We start from the raw sequence: 22,799 nt of genomic DNA on the forward strand, positions 1-22,799 counted from the left end.
CTGATATGATGCCTATCTCAAGGAAGGCCACTGTAAGAATAAGGTGTGTCTCTAGGGCTTGCCAGCACAAACCTTTCCTGGGACATGGCCAAGTGTCTGGTGTCATCTGCACTACTGCTACTGTGAACAGCAGTGGGGCGTGGAGCATGGGCCAGACACACAGTGCCGTGCTGCCGCTTGACTTTTTAGAGACCTCCCCTCAGGTGAAGACAGGGTCCTTGGCTTCACCACAGGAAAGAATTTTAGGATGAGCCAATATGAAACAGAGTTGGAGTTTGTTAGGAAGAGTTTACTGTGTCTTAGCAGTAGCAACTAAGGTAGTTAAGGTAGTTCTTAAGAAACTTTTTCCAATAAATGAGATTTAGGATGGCTCTGGGGGTACCTTGGGAAGAACCACAATCCATAAGACAAAACCATAGCTCGTAAAGGTTGCATAAGGAGGTTAACGCTCAGTAAATTGCAGGTTTGCAGCTGGAAAAGGAGAAAGGCCATATATTATGAGACCTTAAGCAAGATTTGTTGCTATTTGAGCATTCTGCCTTGAAGCATCACTATATAAAAAGAATGTGGCCTATATGTGCTGGAATTCTGGATTCTCAAGAGACTTTAACCACATTTCCCATAGGGCCTTTTCCCTTCCTGCTTCCCCTTAAATTTCCTTGTCTTTTTTATCATACTCACTAACACTTCCCCCAGGGGAAGGTAATCTCACTAAGAGCACACACCTTGTGTGTCCCTAGTGGAACAGTTCTTGCAGGAATGAAGATATTCCAAAGAGACACTTGTGAGTCTTCCTTCTTGATAACGTTTAAGGGCATGGACCCCAGGAAATTGGAATCTCCCCAGGAGTCTCATTTTGAGGGAAGGAAAAGGCTTAGAGCCTGTATCAGCCTGAAGGAGGAACTTGTTCACACAGTTCTGTCAGACGACCTTTCAGGACAGACTGGAACTAAATGGGTCCATGGTGGGCGGGACTTCTTATTTATCTAGGCACACCTCTTGCCCTCTATTTAAACTTAAACCTCATGTCAGAACCCTGAAAATGGACTTGGGAGTTAGTGTGTGTCACTACACTAGACCTCTTCCCAATGTGACCATTTTTCTGCTTTTCACTATTTTATTGGTTCACTGAGCCACGCTCGCTGTTTACAGATGCCAGGGCCCAGACTCTGACGCAGAACTCCAGAAACAATAACACCTAAGCCAGTGTTTAGTTGGCACATCTAAATAAACAGGCTAAGCGTCCTGTTCCTTCAGAGTCACCCAGCCTTCAATTTTCTCGAGGTCAGATACAAGGTCACTAAGGAACCTTGGCAGTCTCTCCCTCCTACTGAGTCTAAAGGCCAGGGCTGAAGTCCTGACCTCGCCTCCTGTAACCCTAAGCTGCCTTGGAAGCCCGGCCTGGAGCCTGGGTCTGCCCCTGTTGTCATGACAGCGGCTCCGCCCCTAACGCTGGAGCTCCGGGACTCTGATTGGCCGGGGGGCGGGCTCTTTCTCGAGATGGGTCCGTCGCCGCCATTGTGCATCGCTGCTCCCAGCGGAGGGTTCCGGCTGTGGCCAGTACCTCGGCGTCTCCGCGTCGCCCGGCAGGTCCGGGGCTCCGGTCCGTGCCGGTGCAGGCGCCGGCATGTGGCTGTGGGAGGACCAGGGCGGCCTCCTGGGCCCCTTCTCCTTCTTGCTGGTGCTGCTGCTGGTGGTGACGCGCAGCCCCTTCAACGCCTGCGTCCTCACCGGCAGCCTCTACGTCCTGCTGCGGCTCTTCAGCTTCGAGCCGGTGCCGTCCCGCCGGGTCCTGCAGGTGCTCAAGCCCCGTGACCGCGTGTCCGCCATCGCCCACCGCGGCGGCAGCCACGACGCGCCCGAGAACACGCTGGCGGCCATCCGGCAGGTGAGCACTACAAGCCTTGGGCCTGCTTCGCCGCAGGCCCCCCTCTCCTCCGCAGCCCGGCCCCGCATCCCTCCCCACTTCTGCTATTTCTAGAATTAATTCCGCAGGTACTTGTAGACGTGGTTTGTGCCAGACGCTAGGGTGACAGTCTCGAACCAGGCCGAGCTCCTTGGGCAGGGCTTTCGTCGGAGTTGAGAGAGATAATAGGATACTTTTAAGGGTGAAATGCAACTATGTAGCAGAAGTAAAAGGTGTGGACGGATTTGCGGCAGACTAGTCTTCTATGGAGTAGAGATGTGTGAACTGGAACTAGAATTACAAGGAATTTTGGAGTCTGTGGGAAGTGTTCCAGGAAATGCCGATGGCAAGTGCAAAGGTCCTGAGGTGAGGCTGATGTCGGAGTGGTGAGGTACCACAACAGATATGTGGTCCTGGCTTCGCGGAGCAGAACAAAATCAAGTGTGCGGATTCACTAAGACATGAACCATGAACCAGGTCAAATAGGTTCTTGTCAGTAAATGAGATTATTCTTTTTTCTATTTTTCTTTTCCGAGACAGGGTTTCTTTTTGTAGCCCTTGCTGTCCTGGAACTCTCCTCCATAGACCAGGCTGGCCTTGCACTAAGATCCACCTGCCTTTGCCTCCTGAGTGCTGGGATCAAAGGTATGCACCACCACTACCTGGTGAGGAGAGATTAGTCCAAATTGCTCTTATCACAGGGTGTATTTTTTTTCCCCTCTACATTACTTGGATACTGTCCTTATCTCTCCCAACACACTTTCATGGTCAACACTAGCAGCCAGCCTCCTGATCAATATTTGTCTCCCTTTGCCGAAAGGCACCCTGGAGAATTGTGATAACCCCTTGTCCTTGTAAGTCTTCTGTTTTGGTATTAATGACAGCTTGCATGGTAAGAGCATTCAGTGAACTGTGCGCTCCTTGTACTACAGTCAGCATTCTTGAGGATCAAAAAATAGCCGTGGAAAAAATGTGTGGAGTAGTGGCGCAGCCTGACTACTTAGATAGTAGTTTCCTTTAGGCATAAGAACTTTTGAGAGCTGACTTGGGTGTTGGAGGACATTCCTAGACTTTATGCAAATACTACAGCTTTTATTCCTTTTTGTTTTGCTTTGTTTTGTTATTTTTTTTTTTCCTTTGCTTTTTGAGACAGGGTCTCAGTAGCCTTGGCTGCCCTGGAACTGGCTGGGTAGACCAGGCTGGCCTTGAACTCACCAAGATCGCCTGCCTCTGCCTCCCTTTAGAGTACTGGGACTAAAGGTGTGCGCCACCACACCCGACCTTTTAGACAGCTGTACGCCTGTCTTCTCATTTCTTCAAGATGTGGACTATGGGGGAAAACTGTGACTCCAACACACACACAGCTCCTTCTACAATAGAAGTTCTCAACCTTCCTAATGCTGCGACCCTTGAACATAGCTCTTCATGTAGTGGTGACCCCCAACCATAAAATTATTTTCATTGCTACTTAATAACTGCAATTTTGTTACTGTTATGAATTGTAATGTATATTTCTGTGTTTACCGATGGTCTTAGGAGACCCCTGTGAAAGGATCATTTGACCTCCCAAAGGGTCATGACCCAGAGGTTGAGAACCACTGTTCCAGACTAAAGCCTTCTCCTGATGGGAAGACTTGATGCTCTGGCCTATATTAAAATATTTTCCAGGGTGTTTGAATGCGAGTTCTCTATTTTCTTTGTCCAGCTAAAGTAACTTGCTCATAATCCAGTACTATCTACCGAGCACGTGGAGCACCCTGGCCTCAGCCCTAACCTCACTTTCCCTGTTTGTAAGTGAAAAGAATAATGGTATCTATAAAATAGGTGATGGGGTTCTGGACTAATGTACACAAAGGCTAGTGAAATCCCATGTGTGAGCTATTTCCCGGGGATCTAAGGACAGCTTGATGCCATATAGAATGCCATCCCAGAATAAAGATGAGGAAACTAAATCTGAGGAAGAGACAGTGGACAGACAGCCTTTGAGTTGGTGAAGGGCAGGTGTATGTCCATTGTCAGGAGAAGAGGAAAAGCACATGATGGCCATTGGTTCCATTTCCGCTCACCTGGATGTAAATTGCCTTAAAGAATACTCAAAGTTAACTGAGCACAGAAAGTGTTCCTAAGCATTTGTTGACAGTGTGATTTGGCCAAGAGTATGTTTGCCTGGATCAGTCATATTAAATGAATGAGGAAGCATATATGTGAGATGCAAATACAGTGTTCATCCTGTTGTGTCAAAGAAAGCAGAGCAAAGTTCCCTGTGGGAGGAGCATGTCTTACATACAATTACAGTGACTCTTACATTGTATCAGATGGCTTCCTGGGCTGAAGAGGAAAGGAAATGTGGCAGTTCAGTCTGCAAGAAGAGAAGGTTGCTGGAGCGGTGGTGGCCCACGCTTTTAATCCCAGCACTCGGGAGGCAGAGGCAGGTGGATCTCTGTGAGTTCAAGGCCAGCCTGGTCTACAGAGTGAGTTCCAGGACAGGCTCCAAAGCTACAAAGAGAAACCCTGTCTTGAAAAACCAAAAAAAAAAAAAAAAAAAAAAAAGAAGAAGACCAGGTCATTTGGACCATCTTTAGCTGCCAGATGCAGACTGCAGAAGACAAGGCCGTGACCTCTCTTGACTTGAATTTCCAGCTGGGTGATGGCACACGCCTTTAATCCCAGCAGAGGCAGGCAGATCTCTGAGTTCGAAGTCAGCCTGGTCTACAGAGCAAGTTTAAGGACAGCCGGGGCTACACAGAGAAACCTTGTCTCAAAAAACCGAGTGTGAGGGGAGGCGGGAGAATTTCCATCAGATTTGAATTTTGGATTGTGTTCCATCCTTCGCCTTGCCCATTTGCACCTCATAATTTGTATTCTTAGACATAGTTCTACTGGGACAGAGATGCTCTGACCAATGGAGTCTCTGGCAGGTAATATGATAGTTACATGAAGAAAACTAGCTAAATGTGAAATGAATGGATTAAAAAAACAGTTGGCGGGCTGGAGAGATGGCTCAGAGGTTAAGAGCACCGGCTGCTCTTCCAGAGGTCCTGAGTTCAATTCCCAGCAACCACATGGTGGGTGGCTCACAACCATCTGTAATGAGATCTGGCACCCTCTTCTGTATACGTAATAAATAAATAAATCTTAAAAAAAAAAAAAACAGTTGGCACACGGGCGGTAGTGGTGCACACCTTTGATCCCAGCACTGGGGAGGCAGAGGCAGGTGGATCTCTGTGAGTTCGAGGCCAGCCTGGTCTACAGAGCAAGTTCCAGGACAGCAAGAGCTACATAGAGAAAAAACAATCCCACCCCACCCCACCCTCCAAAATCCCACAAAAACAGGGGCCAGAGAGGAGGCTCAGCAATTAAGAGAATATACTGCTCTTGCAGAGGACTACTAGAACTCTAGCTCCAGGTGATCCATCACCTCTGGCTTCCACAGACACCTGCACTGACTTGTGAATACCCCCACACAGACACATATACGTATAATTAAAATAATTTTAAAATATTTAAAAAAAACCCAGATACACTATTAAAAATGGTGGCAAAGAAATACAATCATGTTCACAGTCCACTCAGTACTAGAAGATGGCTTTAAAAATAAAAATTATAGATGGGTGTGGTGGCAGAGGTCTTTATCCCAGTGCTCAGGAGGCAGAGACAGGCAGATCTCTGTGAGTTTGAAGCCAGTTTTGTTATATATAGAGAGAGATATAGATATATCTCTCTATATATAGATAGATAGATATAGATATAGAGATATAGATATAGCAAGTTCCAACCCAGTCAGGGCTACATAAGAGACCCTGTCTGGGGAAATTACATCCTTCTTTCTCTTAAAACCTCTGCTTGCACCGGGCGGTGGTGGCACATGCCTTTAATCCCAGCACTTGGGAGGCAGAGGCAGGTGGATCTCTGTGAGTTCGTCTAAGTTCCCTTGCTCCCTCCTGCCTTCCAGTCTGGTTTTGCATTCTGTGTTTTGTAGTGTCAGGACTGGAACCCAAAACCTCAAGCAAGCTAAGCAAAGCACTCTACCACTGACCTGCACTCCCAGCCCCTAACTTTTTCTCTCTTCCTTCTCAGGGGCCCCGATGTCTCTGTTCCAATCACCAGTGTTTGTTTAGGATGCTTTTGGCTTCATGTACTTGAATATCTAACTTCAAATTTCTCATAGTCAGAGGACTCACTGTCTTACCTAATGAGTGGGAGTGGGAGGAAGCTTGGCCACCAGCAGGCTAACATAGCTGTTTGAGGATGTTCATGGATTACTTAGGTTCTGTTGCTCAATCTGCTTGCCAGTGGCCTGGTGTCTGCCAGCTCTCACTGTGTTTAGCAGGTGGTCAGTGCAGGTGGGGCATCACATTCCTGGGTGCCCCCATCCAACATAATGGGAATACACACACACACACACACACACACACACACACACACACACACACACACACCAGCAACACGTATTGTGAGCCAAGCTGAACACTAAGGCAAGGATGAGTCTGCACTAACTATAAGAAAGGCAGTCGGTTTGGGCAGCAGTAAGCCTTTGCACCCGCCTCAGTGGCTCCTTCCTACCTGAGGTCTTTGCAGTTTGTCTGCTGTTTCTCTTGCCTGAAAGAGTCCTCTAGATCTTCCTGTGAATTAGAGGCAAGGGTTCAACTTCAGAGTACTGGGAAAGCAAGTTGAATGTGGTCATCTGCTCTCAGAAACTCTAATTGTTTTCTGAACAATCTTTTTAGGGTTTGTGAGTTTGTTTTTATTTTGTGGTGGTTTTTTGTTTATTTGTTTTTTGTTTTTAATAAACTGCTCAAAAGACAATAGGTAGGTGAGTGGTGACATCTGGAATCACAGTCGTCAGGAGCCTGAGGCAGCAGGAGGATTGTGAGTTCAAGACCATCCCAAACTACATAGTGAGACCCTGCCTCTAAAAACCAAGGGCTGAGTAAATAAGCCAGTGATGGCATGTGTAAGATGTGGAGCTGGATCCCCAGCACTGAGAGAGAGAGAGAGAGAGAGAGAGAGAGAGAGAGAGAGAGAGAGAGAGAGAGAGAGAGAGAAGTGCAAGCAGCATAAATTAGTGGTCTTCATTCATTCATGTTAGTACTCTTGTTAAAATACTGTGTCTCATCTTACTTGTTTTGTGACCAAATAATCCTGGTGAAGAGAAAGAAGTACAATTAAATGTGTAGTGTAGCATCAAGAAATAAGGATATTGTTTGTATTATAGTGAAAGAAATGTGTGGTGTACACTGAATTGTGATTTTATGTTATAAAACATAAGCCATGTTGACTTATGGTACATTTCAATTTTAACTTAGGCAGGTTGTAACCTTTCATATTGTAAAGCTTTTTCATCAGTATAGATGGAAGCTTTTCTTGGAATGACTCACTGAGCTTATCTTTCTTGTTGTAATAGCTTGTGGGGAATGCCACCTCTGAGCTGGGTACCAGGCTCATTACAGGCATTATTTCCACATCCTCACAACCCTGTGGAGCATTATGGAAATGCCATCTTAATGAAGAAGCTGAGCCTAGCCAGATGGTAACTCAACCTAGATCACACAGCCAGAGATGGAATCGAAGGGATTTCATGGTCACATGAGTGAAACTAAAAGAATATGTAGATTTCTAACTATAGTATCATGGTAGACAAATATTGGCATGAAGTAGAAAAACCTCCCCCCTTAAATTTGACTGGCAAATCTGACTCCTTACCTTTGAAATGCATGCTTAAGGGACAGAGTGCATAACTTGGTGAACCTGTGGCGTGCTTAACTGCATTAGCACAGTATTGCATGCCCTTCATGGGTACTTCACTGTGTGCTGAGTACATAAACCCTGCAAGGGAACAACAGGGACTGTCACTCATGCCAACCTTGAGGTGGCTAGTCCTTCTGCAATAGAGCCATTAATAATAAAGTCACATGGTGCAGAGTGCAGCTGCTGCTACATCCCAACCTGTGTACTGCTGGGCAAAGATCTGAATCCTTAAAATTTTATTTATTTGTGTTATGTATTTTTTAAAGGTTTGAGGACTCTGTCTGCCAGGAAAGGGCATCAGGTCCCATTATAGATGGCTGTAAGCTACCTTGTGGTTGCTGGGAATTGAACTCAGGACCTCTGAAAGAGCAGCCAGAGCTCTTAACCACTGAGCTACCTCTCCAGCCCAAATTTCTGAATCTGTCTCAATTTCCTCATCTGAAAAATGGGGGTGTTACTAGCACTTGCTTAATAGTGTTTGTTGTAAGAATCAGATGAGTTAATACACTTAAAACACAGTAATTCCTGGAAACTAGAAAAGGCTAATAACTATTATAACTTTATCATCTCTTTTATCATTTCCTTTATTATATCTGTTAAGGCTTTTTACTAAATACTATGTGTGTTTGCAGTGAACCAAAAGAAAAATTATGATCATAATGAGCATTTACTATGTTCATTGTGATGAGGAAGCCAAGGAGGCACACATCAGTGTGTTTCTAAGTTAGTGATTAGATTTTATTATTTATTTGCTTGCATGCTAAACAGAGGACTCTACCACTGAGCTACAGTGGGTGCCTAAATTCTTGTTACATAAATTCAAATACATCTTATTAACTTATCAGCTTCCTGGCCCACGACCAGTGCTACAGGCATGATCAAACAGTTGTCCCCTAGTCTTGGTGTTTCTCAGAGAGGATGAGGTTAACCCAACACAATCCTGATTCATCTTGTTTATACCAGAGCTGTGAAATAGCTGAGTAAGGAGCAGCACAGGGCAGGGACCAGCTTTTCCATCTGACAGAGTAGACATACTGTAGAGTTTGTGTAAATGTTCAAAGCCACCATAGCCCAGAAGAAGCTTGCGGTCAGAAGTCTCCTCGTTCTGCTGCTATGACAGTGGGAAGAGTGAGAGCTAGATCTTTTTAAGGACTTGACAAGTGTGAGAGTTGAGACAGTGGCATCCATGAGAAACAAGTTATCTGGGGGCTGCCTGGAAGAGGAAAGGGACAGAAATCCATAAGGGCGGGTGGCTGTCTACTTCATCAGCCATGTTACTTTCCTTTTGTGTTTAGATATCAAGTGATATCTGTAGGTGTTGACATTAATATTGTGGATGTTTTTGTTAAGGCAGCTAAGAATGGAGCAGCAGGTGTGGAGTTGGACATCGAGTTTACTTCTGACGGAGTTCCTGTCTTGATGCACGATAACACGGTAGATAGGACAACAGACGGGTCTGGCCGACTATGTGATCTGACATTTGAACAAATTAGGAAACTTAACCCTGCAGCAAATCACAGACTCAGGTGAGTCACTGATGCCATTCACACGGGTCCTTCAGCTGTCATGGTGGTCACAGGTAGGCACTGGCACCTTCTAAGTATGTCTATTCTAAGAAAGGTTTTTCATTTGAACTTAACAGGTTTCCCAAGTAGTGAGTACACATCAGCAACAACAGAGATGCTGTGTGTACATTTAACCCATTCCCACTCTGTTATTGATATTCCTTCCAGCACCAGGATGTTGGCTTTGGCTGACTTTAATTTCTTTTAGGTCTGAGTCATCTTACAGAGGATCAGACCTTCATCACTGGGTCAGAAAATCAATATTCAAGGAGTATCAGCCACTGGCCAGGGAACTAGCATTTCATTAAAAACCATAAGCACATGTTTTTATTGTCACGATGAAGACGGGGGGCTGGAGAGATGGCTCAAAAACTAAAAGCAATGACTGTCCTTCCAGAGAACCCAAGTTTGAGTCCCACCACCCACATGGCAGCTCACAGTTGTCTGTAACTCCAGTGCTGGGGGACTTGACACTCTTTTCTAACCCCTACGGGCACCAGGCCTGCATTTGATACGGAGACATACATGCAGGCAAAGACCCATACACATAAAATAATAATGTATGTCTGTGCACCTTGTATGTACAGTGCTTGAGGAGTCTAGAGGAGGCAGCGGATCCTCTAGAACTGGAGTTACAGACAGTTATGACCTGCCCTGGGATTGTGGGAGCAAGGAATCAAGCCCTGGTCCTCTGGAAGAGCAGTCAGTGCTCTTAACCACTGAGCCGTCTCTCCAGCCCCATATAACTACTCTTGATTCCACAATTACAACGAATAGCCTTTCCAATGATCAATTCCAAATGAAGTACTTGGCTTAATTTAGAGCCATGTTTCAGGAAAAACAGGTGTTTTAACTCTAGCTAGTTAGGTGTAGTGGTTCAGTAGCCTGTGCTTGTAATCCCTCTGCTTGGCAAGGGGATCAGAAGTTCCAGCCAGCCTGGGCTATACAGTGAGACCTTGTCTCAGCAAAACAAAATAAGGGGGGAGGGTGTCAAGAGAACAGCAAGCTTAGGGCTCACTCTCTCGCTCCGTGGAGTGGACATCAGCCCAAATGGCTGATGGAATTGCCTGTTACATGTAAACTATCCATGCACTTTTTCAAGCCAAGATCTGATAGTAATAGGTTGGAATGGGCACAAATTAAACTGTGTAGAGTGAAACTTTGTTGTGAGAGGAAGCTGATCTGTTGTGTATCAGGCACTTAAGCTTCGTTTTCTTTAGCAGAATATATATTCTCTTAGACCAGTGGTTCTCAAGCTTCCTAATGATTGGACCCTTTAATACAGTTCCTCATGTTGTGACCCCCCCAACTATAAAATTATTTTCGTTGCTACTTCATAACTGTAATTTTATGTGAATATCTGTGTTTTTAGATGGTCTTAGAAGACCCCTGTGAAAGAGTCATTCGCACCCACCACCACCAAAGGGTCGCAACCCACAGATTGAGAACCCCTGTTTTAGACAAACAACTACATAGCAGTACAGTTAATAGACTCATGTGGTAGGATTGTTTTCCCTACATAAGGAAGAATTAACTTATGCTGTGTGTACATTTAACCCATTCCCACTCTGTTATTGATATTCAATTATTTGATATTGATATTGAATTAACTTAAAAATCAAGTCCCTGAGTTCTCCAAAGGTGGGTGTAGTCTGCCCTTTGATGAGCAGATTACTAATATTGTCGGAGCCTGCCGACAGTCAGCTGGGTAGTGGAGGCATGCGGATTGAAGAGACAATGAAGAAGACAGAAAAGAGTGGAGAGGTGTGCTGGTCAGTGCTGGACAGCCCCGAGATTAATTCACAGCCAGCTTATATACAGTTTTGCAGGACAGAGAGAGGTAGAACATTGCACAGCACAGGCATTCAGCCACTATCTATCCTATCTATCCTGCCTTGTGTCAAGGAGCAGGCAGTTTCATTTTCTTTTTTTTTTTTTGGTTTTTCGAGACAGGGTTTCTCTGTAGCTTTGCGCCTTTCCTGGAACTCACTTGGTAGTCCAGGCTGGCCTCGAACTCACAGAGATCCGCCTGGCTCTGCCTCCCGAGTGCTGGGATTAAAGGCGTGTGCCACCACCGCCCGGCGCAGTTTCATTTTCTATCTCGATGTACCTCTGGCTGGCATCAGCAGCCTGCATCTAGCTAGATAGGGTGTTCCTTCTTGTGGACTAATCAGGACTTTCTCACAGCCCTTCAAGGAGACTGAGGCTAATCAGGACTTTCTCACAGCCTTGGAGCAAACAAGCCTGAACTCTATTGACTCAGAATAGACTTCAGATTCAAACTGGGAAACTGAGTCAGTTGTGGGCTCCCAGTTCTGTGGAAATGCTATCATTTACACGGGTTTTGCTGTCGCTGTTGCTCTTTGGTTCCGGTCCCCGTAGTCGATTTTCTGGCTGTGGTGTGGTTGAAGAAGGGAAAGCACTCTTGGCTTTTGTTCGGGAGACATTTGTAAAGTGTCCATTCCAATAACCCTCGCTCTTTTTCCGTCCTCTCTGCTGTGAGCCGTTCCTTTCTCCTCTCTTGCAGAAATGAGTTCCCTAATGAAAAGATCCCTACCCTGAAGGAAGCCGTGACAGAGTGTCTCAGCCACAACCTCACAATCTTCTTTGATGTCAAAGGCCATGCAGATATGGTACAGTTTACTCCATGGACTTTGCTTTTTTAAAAAGATGTCTTATGGAAGGCTCATTATTTTCAAAACTAACCATATATTTTCTTATTTATTCTTTTTCCTCATTTTTATAAGTTATGCTATATTTACTTAATGGAAGTATAAAATGCAGTTTGTGTATTTTAAGTTTTGAAAATGTTTTCCTTTTATGGAGCCCTTTACCAACTCCTGCAAGTCTTCAACCAACACAGAGTGGCAGGGTCAGGTTTTACAGAACACGTTTCCGAAAGATGTGATGTAATCGGGAAAGAGGCACTTCTGTAGCAGGCCACTCACTGCACAAAAAGGAGCTAGGAGTTGCACGCAGGCTGGTTCTCCACATCTGCCTCCCAGGCTCAGGGGATTGGATGGGGACCTGCACTGCATTCAGAAGGAACTGCTGTGCTCAGAGCTTCTGGCAGTTCACAGATCAGACATGTCCCTCTGTGTAACCCACTGGTAACCACAGTTTGGATGACACTTGTCTAATAACTAGCTTCTCCAGAACAAATACTTGTCCTTCATTTGGACAATGTGAATATTTACCCTTAGTCATAGTTGTTAGTGTTCATCACTGGAGAATTCTTACCAATCCCAGGAAATAATTTAAACCAATTATTAGAACCACAGTGTGAGCATAAGTGTGCACTGGAATTGTACTACAGTAAACTCTCATTTTTAAGGGAAGAGGAGAATGTTTGTGACTAGTTTTTATTCCAGTAAACTGATGGTTATAAGTACTTATGTTTTCCTGCCAACTAGAATCCCCTGAAGTACCTGTTCGACTTGAATAGGTCAGACCAGGATTTTACAGGCCACGTCAAGGGAGGAATACCGAAGATTCCTAACATGGGGGTCAAATGAATTCCAAGTATTTATTTGTATATTTGGTGTCTAGGATTGAACCCAGGGCCTCACGCATGCTAAACATGTGCCTACCACCCAGCTGTGCCCACAGCCACAAAACATGTCTTTTTGATAAGCACCCCAGGCTTGGTTGCTGATGTTGTCCATGTTTGGGAGCCCTGAAGGGTCCATTTCACCCAGACTGCTGTCCTTCCTGTCTGGTTTTGTTTCATTTTAATAGGAGAAGGGGGGGAAGGAGTAAGAAGAAACTGTTCGAGAACCTTCAGCCCCTGTTTCCAGATGGGTGCTTATAGTATTCAGCCAAGGTTGGGTAGAACACAGCGATCCCATTGACCAAGATGGCAGTACAGGGGCAGGTGTTGGCAGAAACCTGAGTTGTAGAGTCCTGAAGCCAAGAGTGCAGGCTGTGGAGTCTGACAGACCTTGACAGAGCTCTGTACTTGCTACAGGGTAAGCTTGACATGCTCCACTTCCCTTGTGGATAAAATGGGAATAATGAAACTACCATATAGGGTTGTGAGAATTTAAGTTCTCACCCAGTTCATTAGTGAAGAGGAGGCAGACACATGTAACTTCTGTGTTCCCCTCTACTTTGGGGAAGTATGTCATGTCCCAGAATCAGCAGTGTTCAACAGTGATGATGTCTGTGGTGTCTGGTGACTCTTCCTGTGTTAGCCGCTATTGACATTCATTCAGAAGATTAGAGATGTCAGTTTGGAAATTCTGTTACTTCTCCCTTGTCTATTAGCTGGGCTGCTCTAGAAAGAGACTTGTGTTCCATTTGGGGACAGTTGAGAGAATTCCAGCTCTTTCCCATCCCCCTCACCCCACTGCTTCCCCTGTGTTCTCCATGATGAGTGGTGCCCTTTCAGTGGTCTGTCTGTCCTGAGCAAATCAACCTTTGGAGTTCCCAGCTGGGAACCTCAGGCTTCTTTCGGGTGAGGTAGATTGTGGGTATGAAACAACTCTTCCTAATGGCTAACCAGGGACTGAGGAAGGGTGTTTGTTTCGAGCCTTCTCTGGCCTATAGCCATTCATTGCTACCCCAAAGTGTGGTTCTTGGTGAGCTTCTCAACGTGGTGGTAATACAGCAATGCCTGGCTGCTTCCTTCCGCTGCTCGAGTTTAAAAATGTACCTCACTGTCAGTGGAGGTGGCCATTACTTTCAGCATCCCCATGTGCAGTATTAGCATGCTTCTGATTTAATTGCTAGCATTTGCACTTAACATGTAACAGCTGCTTGCTGGCACAATGGTATTTTGATAGATTTTAACTACATGAATTTCTGTTCTACAGGCTTCTGCTGCTCTCAAGAATATATACATGGAATTTCCACAGCTGTACAATAACAGTATGGTCTGCTCATTCTTGCCGGAAGTCATCTACAAGGTAAGTTAGACTTTTCTTTGTATGTCACATTGGGTTACTTGCTGGAGGGAGTAGCAGTGGGCTCTGTGAGCATAAGGTTGATGCCTGTCACACTGAACTGAATGCAGCCACAGTCAAGAGGCTCTTGCTTTATGAGCAGCGGAAGCTCTCAGGGTGCTTGCTTGCTGCTCCTTAACGTGCACAGCCGCTCTTCAAAGCATCTTCTCTTAGCCAAGCACTTTATAGGCTCATTCGTGTTGCCTTGGTAAACATCATCAGAACAGAATACAAGTCCACAGCCCTGCTTCCCAAAAAGTAACAGTAAAACATGCCTTAAAAACACCTCTTGTCAGTGTGGTGGGAAACACTTGTAATCCCAACACTTAGAAGAATGAGGCAGGAGGATTTGAGTTTGAGGTCTGCCTGGGTTATATAATGAAACCCTGTCTCAAACAACAACAACAACAAAACCCCTCTTCTATAGTGTTTCAAATGCACATAAAAATGGTTAATACGTGAATTCCTTTTAGCCATGACCTTGCTTGTTTCCTCTCTACCCCATTGGTCTTCCCTAATAAGCTTTTGCTTATCATCAGAGATAAATAGAAATTTTCATGTATCAGGAGTTCCATGAATGCTTTTAACTTTTTTCAAATAAGAATTGGTTATTTATGTTTTAAAAAATTGTTTATTTGCATCAATACCCAAATAAAGTATCCCTTCCCCAGTCATGTGTTCATTGGAGAAACCAGATGAATGTATCTGAATGTGCATGTGTGTGTATGTGAGCGTGTGTGTGTGTGTGTGTGTGTGTGTGTGTGTGTGTGTGTGTGTGTGTGTGTGTGTTGCTAGGGCCTCATGCATACTAGGGCCTCATACTTTGCCACTGAGCTGTGTCCCTAGTCCTGAAATTATTTATGCTGTTGTGTTTATCCATGTCTGGATTTGGTGATTGTACACTCATGAGATTTTACAGACTCTCCCCACTTTGCTTCCTGTAAACTGGTAAAGTAAGAACCCATGTGGTTAGGATTGATTGTTCTCAGCAAGGTCATGTCCTAGTGGGAGATGTATGCCCATCAGGAGGCACACTTCCTCTCTTGGGCCATTGTAGCTTTGTCATGGATTCCTGGTGTACAGTGGCCAGGTCTGTCAGTTTACTAGGAAGTTATGAAATGTTAATATTTTATTCAGAATCTAGAATTCATCTACAAATGAGACTCTTCCTGATCTATCATTTAGTTCCCCTGTAGACAGGGTAATTACCTAATCTATTTACTAGTTTACAAAATGATGAGTTCTGTGGCATCCTTCCAGCATGGTCAACAGAGTATACACTGAAAATGTCTGCAGTGGGACAGTGTCTGCCAGTACAGACCTTCACAGGGTGAAGGCCCTGGGGCTTACAGACACATGGTATCAGGCTTCCCAGGCTTACTTGAGCACAGAGGCCTTTAGAGTGTGTGATGCTCTCCCGGGGAGCTGAGAGCACAGCCTGAGGTCCCTCCTCCCAGACTGCTCCATTCCTGCTCTGCCCTCTTCCAGTCTCCTCACAGCCCTCTTTCCTTCTCTCTCCCCTTCCTCCCCACAGCTCTTCAGTCTTACCATGAATAGAGTTGAAAGTAACCAGCCTATCTCAAAATGACTGTGCCTCCATCCTCATTGAGTTCTGAATTTAAATTGCTATTCAGTTAATTGGACTGGAAGTTTATCTTCATGGCATTATTAAAACGTGACCTGAAAGTTAGGCATGGTAGTGCACATCTGTAACCCCAGCATTTGGGAGCCTGAGGCAGGAAGATTGGTGTGATTGGCCAGCCTGAGCTACAGAAGACCCTGTCTCCAAAAACCCAGATGAACAAACAAATAAAACTTGACCCTATGGTTGACATTTTCTCTCTCACTGCTCTGTGTGTTTCTGACTGAACCCGGGGCCTCATGTGTGCTCCTACTCTGCTGCTGGGCTCCCTCCCCAGCCCAGTCCTCTCCCTTTGATAGGAGTGCAGTTCCTGTAGGGCTATAAGAAAGGTCTTCAGTTGTACTGAGTTGAGTATCTACATCTGTTATATGTTTTCTCAAAGGGTTTGTGAGAGATGATATATTTAGTAGCCATGGGGTTAGGCACCATGGCCTTCTCATCAAATGAATATTTGGTAAATCGAAAATATTGAAAAACTGTAGACTTAAGACATGATCATTTTATTTTCCAAAATTCCTTTCCAGATGAGAAAAGTGGATCAGAAAGTAATAACAGCCCTAACTCACAGGCCTTGGAGCCTGAGCCATACTGGAGACGGGAAGCCTCGCTACACTGTCTTTTGGAAGCAGTCCATATTTGTGGTGTTGGACATCTTGCTTGACTGGAGCATGCACAATGTCTTGTGGTACCTCTGTGGAATCTCAGCCTTCCTCATGCAGAAGGATTTTGTCTCCCCGTAAGTTGGAAGTTGTTTTTCTCTTGGTCTCGCATGTCCTGAGTGCTCTTTCTGGGAAGGAGGGTTAAAGACATGCAGACTGGTAGATCAGAGTGGTGCCAGGCGCTGGGAGAGTGTGGGAGGAGCCACAACAGGCTGATCAGATAGTTTCCATTATACAGGTTCCAGTTGTGCATGTTTGTGTGTGTGCGAAGCTCACTGATAGAGCTGGTCCAGCTAGCCAGCTTTTCCTCAGGATTGTCTCCACCTCCTGAGCGCTGCTGTGTCTCCCGGCTTTTGTGTGGGTGCTGGGACCCAACTGTGGTCCTCATGCTTGCACGACAAGCACTTCTTTTTATTATTTTAAGACACTAAATGACAATTTTCTGTAGCACAGTAACTGTGTAATATATCCGTAAGTCTTGGTGTGTCTGTAGATACCTGTGGCAGAGCTGACGCATCGTAGCTCACCTCATCAACTTCCTTTTTGGTTTTGTGTTGGTGCTTTTGCACAGCAAGCACTACCGTAGCTGTCTCCCCAGCCCGGTGTCCAGTGCAGGTTTTTTTTTTTTTTTTTTTTTTTTGGTTTTTCGAGACAGGGTTTCTCTGTGTAGCTTTGCGCCTTTCCTGGAACTCGCTTTGGAGACCAGGCTGGCCTCGAACTCACAGAGATCCGCCTGCCTCTGCCTCCCAAGTGCTGGGATTAAAGGCGTGCGCCACCACCGCCCGGCCCAGTGCAGTTTTTAAAGAAAACAATGGGAGTGATGGTGAGAGGGGAATTGCATGGCTAATGATTGGCTCCTGTGAAACTGAACAGGGGCGGGGCAGAGCTGCAGCAGAACCTCCTGTGACCTCAGCCTTAAGCTCCCGCCCTCCCTTCAGCTCGTCTCCTACAGACCTCCTCTAACTGCTGACATCTCTGAGCCCTTCCTTTGGCAGTTTTCCAGCTGTAGCTCCACAGTATAGTTCCATATGACTTCAGCTTGCTCATGCGTTCAATGCAGCAGCCGTTTGGTGACTGCCAACAGTGCTGCCGTGTGCTCCATGAGGAAGCTGAGGCTGCAGGGAAGAACCAAAGTCAGGCTCTTGCCTGGAAAGCATGTTAGAGTCCAGTAGGAGGTTAATGGCCAATAGGACAGGGGTGCCAATGCAGTGTTCAGTCCAGTAAATAGGAAACCACAGCTGAGGGCTGGGCAGATGGCTTGGTGGGTAAAGTGCTTCCTGTACAAGCACTGGGACCTGACTTCAGATCCATAGCACCATGTAAAAGCTAGTGCTGCAGCGTGCACCTGTAACCCCAGTGCTCAGGGACTAGACCAACAGATTCTGGGGCCCAGTCTAGCTGGAGCTTCAGGCTCCAGGTTCATTGAGAGACCCTGTCTCAATAAGATGGAGAGCAGTAGTGAAAGACAGCAGACATCAACAGCTCCGAAGCCAGCAGTGCATAGACATTGTCCTCTGACCTCGTCTGGACAGGGAGAGGATCCCAGAGAAGGAAGAGCAGGATGGTAGTGTTACTCTGCTGGCACAGGCCTGAAATCCCAGCAACTCTGGAGGCTAAAGCAGGAGGATTGCAAGTTCAAGGCCAGCCTGGGCTACAGGGAGAGCTTGTTTGAAAATAAAAGAGGGCTGGTGATCACAGTTGAGTGGTGAGTGCCTCCCACATGCCCAAGGCTCAGGGTTGAACTCCAGCTTCTCCATCAGCCACTTGGTAGAGGAAGTCCAGCCCTGCAGGTGTCAGGGAGGGCCAGTGTGGGACCAGGTGAGGAAGTGGGCGTGGTGGAGGGTGAGAGGCTCACACTTGTGTCCTTTTACCTGACTTCACCAAAGCTGCCTTACTTGGCATCTTCGTTGAGGATGTTGTCCCAGCTGCACACCAGGTAGCTCATTTCTCTTGAGAAATAACCAGTTCTGGAGTGTGGGTTCTGGGCCTTTTGTCTGTCCGGAGGTCCCTGACTCATCTTGGACCTGTGAGTCTGAGAAAATGGGATTGCTCTAGGCTTGCTGTTTGAAGGTGTGTGTCGGGTTTGCATCACAGCAACTGCCTTTCATTGCAGCCTTTGCTGTGACCTGGGGTGGGGACACAGGAGAAGGTCAGTGCACTTTCAGGAGTTCTACAGCTGTTCACCAAGATACAGGGCAGGGCGCCAGGAGCGAACTAAGTTCTACTTGTGAATTGAAAGGAAGAAAGGGAGGAGGGGAAGGCTTAGGGTGCTGCTTCTCACCCTGAGTACAGAGTGGAGGGGGGAAGAGCTCACAGTACTGCTTCTCACCCTGAGTACAGAGTGGAGGGGGAAGAACTCACAGTACTGCTTCTCACCCTGAGTACAGAGTGGAGGGGGGAAGAGCTCACAGTACTGCTTCTCACCCTGAGTACAGAGTGGAGGGGGGAAGAGCTCACAGTACTGCTTCTCACCCTGAGTACAGAGTGGAGGGGGGAAGAGCTCACAGTACTGCTTCTCACCCTGAGTACAGAGTGGAGGGGGGAAGAGCTCACAGTACTGCTTCTCACCCTGAGTACAGAGTGGAGGGGGGAAGAGCTCACAGTACTGCTTCTCACCCTGAGTACAGAGTGGAGTGGGGAAGAGCTCACAGTACTGCTTCTCACCCTGAGTACAGAGTGGAGGGGGGAAGAGCTCACAGTACTGCTTCTCACCCTGAGTACAGAGTGGAGGGGGGAAGAGCTCACAGTACTGCTTCTCACCCTGAGTACAGAGTGGAGGGGGGAAGAGCTCACAGTACTGCTTCTCACCCTGAGTACAGAGTGGAGGGGGGAAGAGCTCACAGTGCTGCTTCTCACCCTGAGTACAGAGTGGAGGGGGGAAGAGCTCACAGTACTGCTTCTCACCCTGAGTACAGAGTGGAGGGGGAAAAGCTCAAGTGTGATGTGGAGGAGCTTGTTCTCAAGGAAGTCAGGTTTCGGCAATACAGAAAGAAACAGCAGTGTGATGTAAGAAGAAACAGACAGGGCAGGTCCAGTGGCAGGGACATTGGTGACTGTGAAATGTTTGAAGCTGGGATGGTGTAAAGGAGTCACACAGCATGCTGGGTTCCCATACTCTCTCCACTGTATTAGGAGAGCAAGGCATGCTGGGTTCCCATACTCTCCCCACTGTATTAGGAGCACAGGGCATGCCTGTTTCCCAGCACTCCACTGACTGTATTAGGAGCACAGGGCACACTGGGTTCCCCGCACTCCATTGACTGTATTAGGAGCACAGGGCACACTGGGTTCCCAGCACTCCATTGACTGTATTAGGAGCACAGGGCACACTGGGTTCCCAGCACTCCATTGACTGTATTAGGAGCACAGGACATGCCTGTTTCCCAGCCTTCTGCAGTAGGAGGCCACCAGGAGACTCTCTGGGAACTGTTGATACTCACTCACATGCTCAATTCCAGGGACAGCTGCTCATTCTAATTCAATCCATATTTCTCTTTTCTCCAGGGACTATTTGAAGAAGTGGTCAGCTAAAGGAATCCAAGTTGTTAGTTGGACCGTCAACACCTTTGATGAAAAGAATTATTACGAGTCCCATCTTGGGTCTAGCTACATCACTGACAGCATGCTAGAAGACTGTGCACCTCACTTCTAGACTCCCCGGGAGGAAACACTATTGCAAAACTGCCTGGAGGCCTCTTGCAGAGACATCAGAACATTCTGTTAGCACAAGCCCTGGGATCCTGTGGCTCACACTAGCAATAGTTGTATTTTCACCCCAACAAGCTGAAACCAGGTGTGGCCACCATGCTCCAGGGAAGGCTCAACACTGTGCCCTTAAAAATCTGGATCTGCAAAAAGGCAGGGTGGCCCTGCCCCAACCCTGATTAGGGTACAGAGCCATGAGGATGAGCAGAGTGGGTCCTGCAGTTAGGACACAGGCATCAATGCATGGGGCTTGCACGATCACTCCCAGTTGACATTTTAAATCTTGCCATACTTCAGTAATGCACTTATTTCCAATATTTGTCGTCAGCTCTGTTAACGGCGACCAGTAGGTGTCAAACTTGTGACCATACTAATAAAATCATTGAAAGGTGAGCAGAGGGCAAACTGTGTACCAAGCCTTTGGTCCTAGAGTGTTGTGTGTGGGGAGGCTGCTCCGCAAGCTGGAGGCCTCACCTGCTTTAGTCACAGTGCAGAGGAAGCCTTGAGCACCCTGAGGAATTCTTGGTGGCATCGGAGCATAAGCACTTCTGACCACCAGGGGGCAGAGCAGCAGTTTGCCTGGGATCTCAAGCACACACTGGTTCTTAATCAAATGGAGCTGGAGGGTGCTTCTGAGTATCTGGGGCTGCTCTTCATTTCTCAACTGAGGAAGCACAGACCAGTGGGCAGGGAGTGCAGCCTCAAAACAGTGGGGGCTACGCTCTCAGGCCCATCTCAGGGGAACTACTGTTCCTTTTTTGCTCTAGGCTAGGAACTAAATGAGGCATTTATATGCACAGTCATCTGCGACGCTCCAAAAAAGCTTATGGATGTGTTAGCATCATCTTTATTGATGAGGAAGTAGAGACACCACAGAGTTAGTTACATACCTGAGTCCATAATACAGTCGACAGCCAGTATCCAATTCCAGGTGATCTGGACCTCACCATATCCCCACATGAACAAGTGGCTTTTATTGTGAACTTAGTAGTTTGGTTTTTTAATTTTTTTTTTTTTTACATTTTTTTTTTTTTTTTGTGTGTGTGTGTGTGGCAACACATGCCATCATTGCTGCCATGGAAGTTAGAAAATGACCTGCAGAAGTCTGTCCCTTCCCTATGTGGGTCCCTGGGTTTGAACTCAGAACACTGAGCTTGGGGGCAAGCACTTTTACTGCTGGGCCCTCTCACTAGCCCTTAAGTAGCTTTTGGGGGTTTTTGTGATACTAGAAATGGAACCCAGGCTTTACACATGTTAAGAAGGCCTGTCAGAGTTATACAACTAGTCCTATTTTTAAAAAAAATTAAATTAAGCCAGCTGTGGTGGTGTACACCTTTAATCCCAGCACTCTGGAGGCAGAGGCAGACAGATCTCTGAGTTCAGGCCAGTCTGGTCTACAGAGTGAGTTCCAGGACAGCTGGGGCTATACAGAGAAACACCCATCTCAAAAAAACAAAACAAAATCAAAAATTTTAAATACATGTATTGTGCATGTGAGTGGAGATCAGAAGTCAGCTTGCCAGAGCCCTCTCCTTAGACCGTGTGGATCCCAGAGATTGAATTCAAGTCATCAGGCTTGGTAGCACCTCTGTCTGCTAGGCTCTTAACTGACCCTCCAGCCTCTTTAAGATAGAGTCTCACCAAGTTATTCAGGGTGACCATAAACTTACAAACCTCTCAGGTTCCCAAGTAGCTGAGATTACAGGTCAACACCAACAGACCTGACTGTAAGTGGCAAAATGAAGTTGATGTTCTTCCCTGCTAGAGAGTAGACCAGATCTTCGTGCATCTTGGGCAAGTGCTCCACCACTGACCCTCACCCCTAGACCTTGGGTTTTTGAGACAGACTCTTGCTTTATAGCTCAGGCTGGTCTTAAACTACAGACCCTTCTACCTTAGCCTTCCAGGTACTGGGGTTATAGGCATGTGTTGTCACACCTGGTTCTTTACAAATGTTGGCTGAAAGTATCTCAGGTCCCATTTATCACAAGAACCTGCACTCAGTACCAAAACCTGGCATGCTTCTTTGTCGCCTTGCTGTGTAGCCTGGTGGCATTTTAAAACTCCCTGACTGGCTGCTGTAGGCCAGCAAGACAGAAGGACTGGAGGGACACCATGACTAGGTTATATATAGGTCTGTGACAAAAGCCACAGATGAGGCTGAAAGGGAAGGTTGGGAGGGAGAAGCTAGCAGGGGCAGACAGGTCAGCTTTTAGGCTGGTTATGATGGTATACATCTGTAATCCCAGTATTTGGGGGGCAGAGGCAGGAGGATCTCCGTTTGGAATCCAGCCTAGCTACATAGACTCCAGTATTTAAAACTTTTGGTTTCCGTTTTAGTTTTTGTTGTTGGATTGAATGCAGGGGCTCACACTAAGCATATACTCCACACTGAGCTCTAAGCACAACCCCAAGGAAGTTCTCTAGAAAAATTTAACATTTGTTAAATATCTAAGCATGTCACTATGACCAAGTGGCAGGAGGGAAGAGAAAATGACCCCAGAAAACACATCTGAGGCCTGATTGAGCCTTGGTCCCTTGAGAACGGCTGCCTGGCTTGTGACAGAGCAGGTTGGCCCTTGAAAGAGCTGCAGCCCCTCTGTGGAGAGACTTGAGAGTCTTCTGATTTCC

The 22,799-nt window shown here is 46.5% G+C and overlaps 1 protein-coding gene across 2 annotated transcripts; it reads left to right on the plus strand.

Moving 5' to 3' along the window:
- Positions 1-1,501: 1,501 nt before the first annotated feature.
- On the plus strand, positions 1,502-20,561 carry Gde1 (glycerophosphodiester phosphodiesterase 1). 2 transcript variants are annotated; one of them, XM_052763229.1, is made up of 6 exons: positions 1,502-1,888; positions 9,005-9,180; positions 11,747-11,852; positions 14,034-14,126; positions 16,329-16,540; positions 19,968-20,561. In XM_052763229.1, exons 1-6 carry the CDS (start codon positions 1,628-1,630, stop codon positions 20,113-20,115), a joined length of 996 nt encoding a protein of 331 aa, XP_052619189.1. In that variant the 5' UTR covers positions 1,502-1,627; the 3' UTR covers positions 20,116-20,561. The 2 variants fall into 2 exon arrangements, with proteins under 2 accessions (XP_052619189.1, XP_052619190.1); XM_052763230.1 differs by having other exon boundaries at positions 1,774-1,888; positions 9,009-9,180.
- The last annotated feature ends 2,238 nt before the right edge of the window (positions 20,562-22,799 follow it).

The sequence above is a fragment of the Peromyscus californicus genome, unplaced genomic scaffold (genome assembly GCF_007827085.1).
Source record: "Peromyscus californicus insignis strain IS unplaced genomic scaffold, ASM782708v3 Scaffold_4__1_contigs__length_199733344, whole genome shotgun sequence".
Lineage (NCBI taxonomy): Eukaryota > Metazoa > Chordata > Mammalia > Rodentia > Cricetidae > Peromyscus > Peromyscus californicus.